The 1,996-nt window shown below is 32.4% G+C and overlaps 1 protein-coding gene across 1 annotated transcript in view; it reads left to right on the top strand.

Moving 5' to 3' along the window:
• Positions 1-1,996, top strand: part of WDR17 (WD repeat domain 17) — a 121,917-nt gene that overhangs the window by 39,116 nt on the left and 80,805 nt on the right. Inside the window, exons 3-4 of the mRNA XM_012651639.1 lie at positions 1,446-1,527; positions 1,750-1,980. Of these exons, the coding sequence (XP_012507093.1) occupies positions 1,446-1,527; positions 1,750-1,980 (313 nt within the window). The remainder of the gene's footprint in view (positions 1-1,445; positions 1,528-1,749; positions 1,981-1,996) is intronic.

Here is a 1,996-nt window from a genome sequence, read left to right as displayed (position 1 = left end):
CCTTTTGAAATGTTTTAGAGTCCATTTTCTTTTTAGGATCCAACTGAAGCAAAGTAGAAATTTTTATTAATTGACCTTTTTTTTAACTTTCATATGCAATAGTTGATCTTGCCTCTGTATTTTGCACTTTATTATTCTTTTTTCCAATAAACAACTCATTTAAAGGAAAATGAGTATTAGTTTGTTCAAGTGGAAAATGTTAAAGTTGTCAGCAATTTGAAAAATATCACACTTTGTAAAGCAGTAGCCTACCTCAGAATATTGTTGGGAGAATTAAGTGTGTTAATATTTGAAGAGCTCTTGAAAGCACTCGTACATAAAAAGCCATTGTAGGAGTGTTTTCTATTATTATTATATGGCATTGTTTCTGCTCCCTTCACTTTCCTTGCTGCCTTTCTCTAAAGATGCATTCAGAGAGCTAGCATTTTGTTGTTCTTCAATTGTGCTGTGGTAGCTTGATCCATACAAAGTACTTTATCCATTTTTGGGGAAATTCTACTTCTGTTAACATATCCTAAAAACATGTCAATTTTTTTATTAGGCTTGTTCATGTATACATCGATTCAGCAAATATTTATGGAGTTCCCATTTATTTGTCAGGATCTGAACTAGGCATTAAGCTTTCAGTTTCTGCCTGTAGGAGAAACTGTTGGCACAAACTGAACTTACTGTCAACCATTAAGTTTCAACCCTGAGTCTTTGTGCATATTCATTTCCTCTTCCTGGGAAATACTGCTCATTTCATATATTTAACCTCTACCCCTGCTTCTAGGTATAATTCAAATCGAGTTTCTTTCTAAGATAGTAGCCCAGTGATTCCTGAACTTTTCTGCATATCAAAATCATTTGCAGAAGCTTGTTAAAAATAAATTCTGGGCCCTGAGTCTACATGATCTGATATGTTATATTCAATTTGATGATTGTGATGCAATTAATGTATCTGTGTTGGGAGATTTATAATCTCTCTCTTGAACTGTAAATTTCCCATAACATTAATTTTATATATGATTTTTTTGATCACAACAGTAGTGGGAACATAAACAATTAACTTTTTTATTCCATCTGATAGTTTAAAAGGTACTTTTACATACAATATTTCCTTAACTTTCATGTGAAATAAGTGGTCAACTATTTTTATTTTTATCTCCATTTTATAGATGAGAAAACAGAGATTTAGAGAAATAAAGTGACATTTTTAGTTCATTTGAGGCAAAGCTACAATTTGAATATAAATTCCTGATAAGACATGGATTGTAACATTAAGTCCACTGTTAGGAAATCTTTATAGTAGCATGTATCTTTTCATCCATATAATCCCTATCTCCCCACTTTACATTTAGAATCCTTTAAAGCAGAAAATGTATTCCATATTACTTTGTGTACCTAGAATGCCTAGAGAAGGTCCTTTATACAAATACACGAATATTTATTGCTTTAATATATAGTGTACTAAAATAAAGATCTCTATAAATTTCTTTGAATATGTGAAACATACGATCGCATCAGTAGTATTTGAACCTAACCTAGGTATTTTTCCTTTCATCATGGAAGTCTCCTACATATATTCTCTGTAGTCTTCAGGATTTCTTTATAAGTCCGATTCCCAACTAATAAAGTAATGTGTTTTTAAAATAATGAACATATTCTTGTATTTTAATTTGTTTTAGAAATGTATGATGCAAACAATATTTAATGGTACAATCTCATGCCATGTGTCTCTATTATATATTTGTGTTTAATGTATTCCAGGGATACCTGCCTCCCTTAGCTGGTGCTGGAATGCAGGTGATGCAGTGGCATTTGTTTCGCACAGAGGACCACTGTTCATTTGGACCATCTCAGGACCAGATAGTGGAGTGACTGTACACAAAGAAGCTCAGAGCTTCTTGTCTGATGTCTGTATATTCAGATGGCATACCCAAAAAAAGGGGAAAGTTGTGTTTGGTCATATTGATGGAAGTCTATCAATTTTTCAGCCAGGTAAGAATTTAATTAG

This window comes from Propithecus coquereli, unplaced genomic scaffold, assembly GCF_000956105.1.
Source record: "Propithecus coquereli isolate 6110/MARCELLA unplaced genomic scaffold, Pcoq_1.0 Scaffold36, whole genome shotgun sequence".
NCBI classification, from domain to species: domain Eukaryota; kingdom Metazoa; phylum Chordata; class Mammalia; order Primates; family Indriidae; genus Propithecus; species Propithecus coquereli.
Note: the sequence above shows the minus strand (reverse complement) of the source record. Positions and strands in the feature narration are given on the sequence as shown.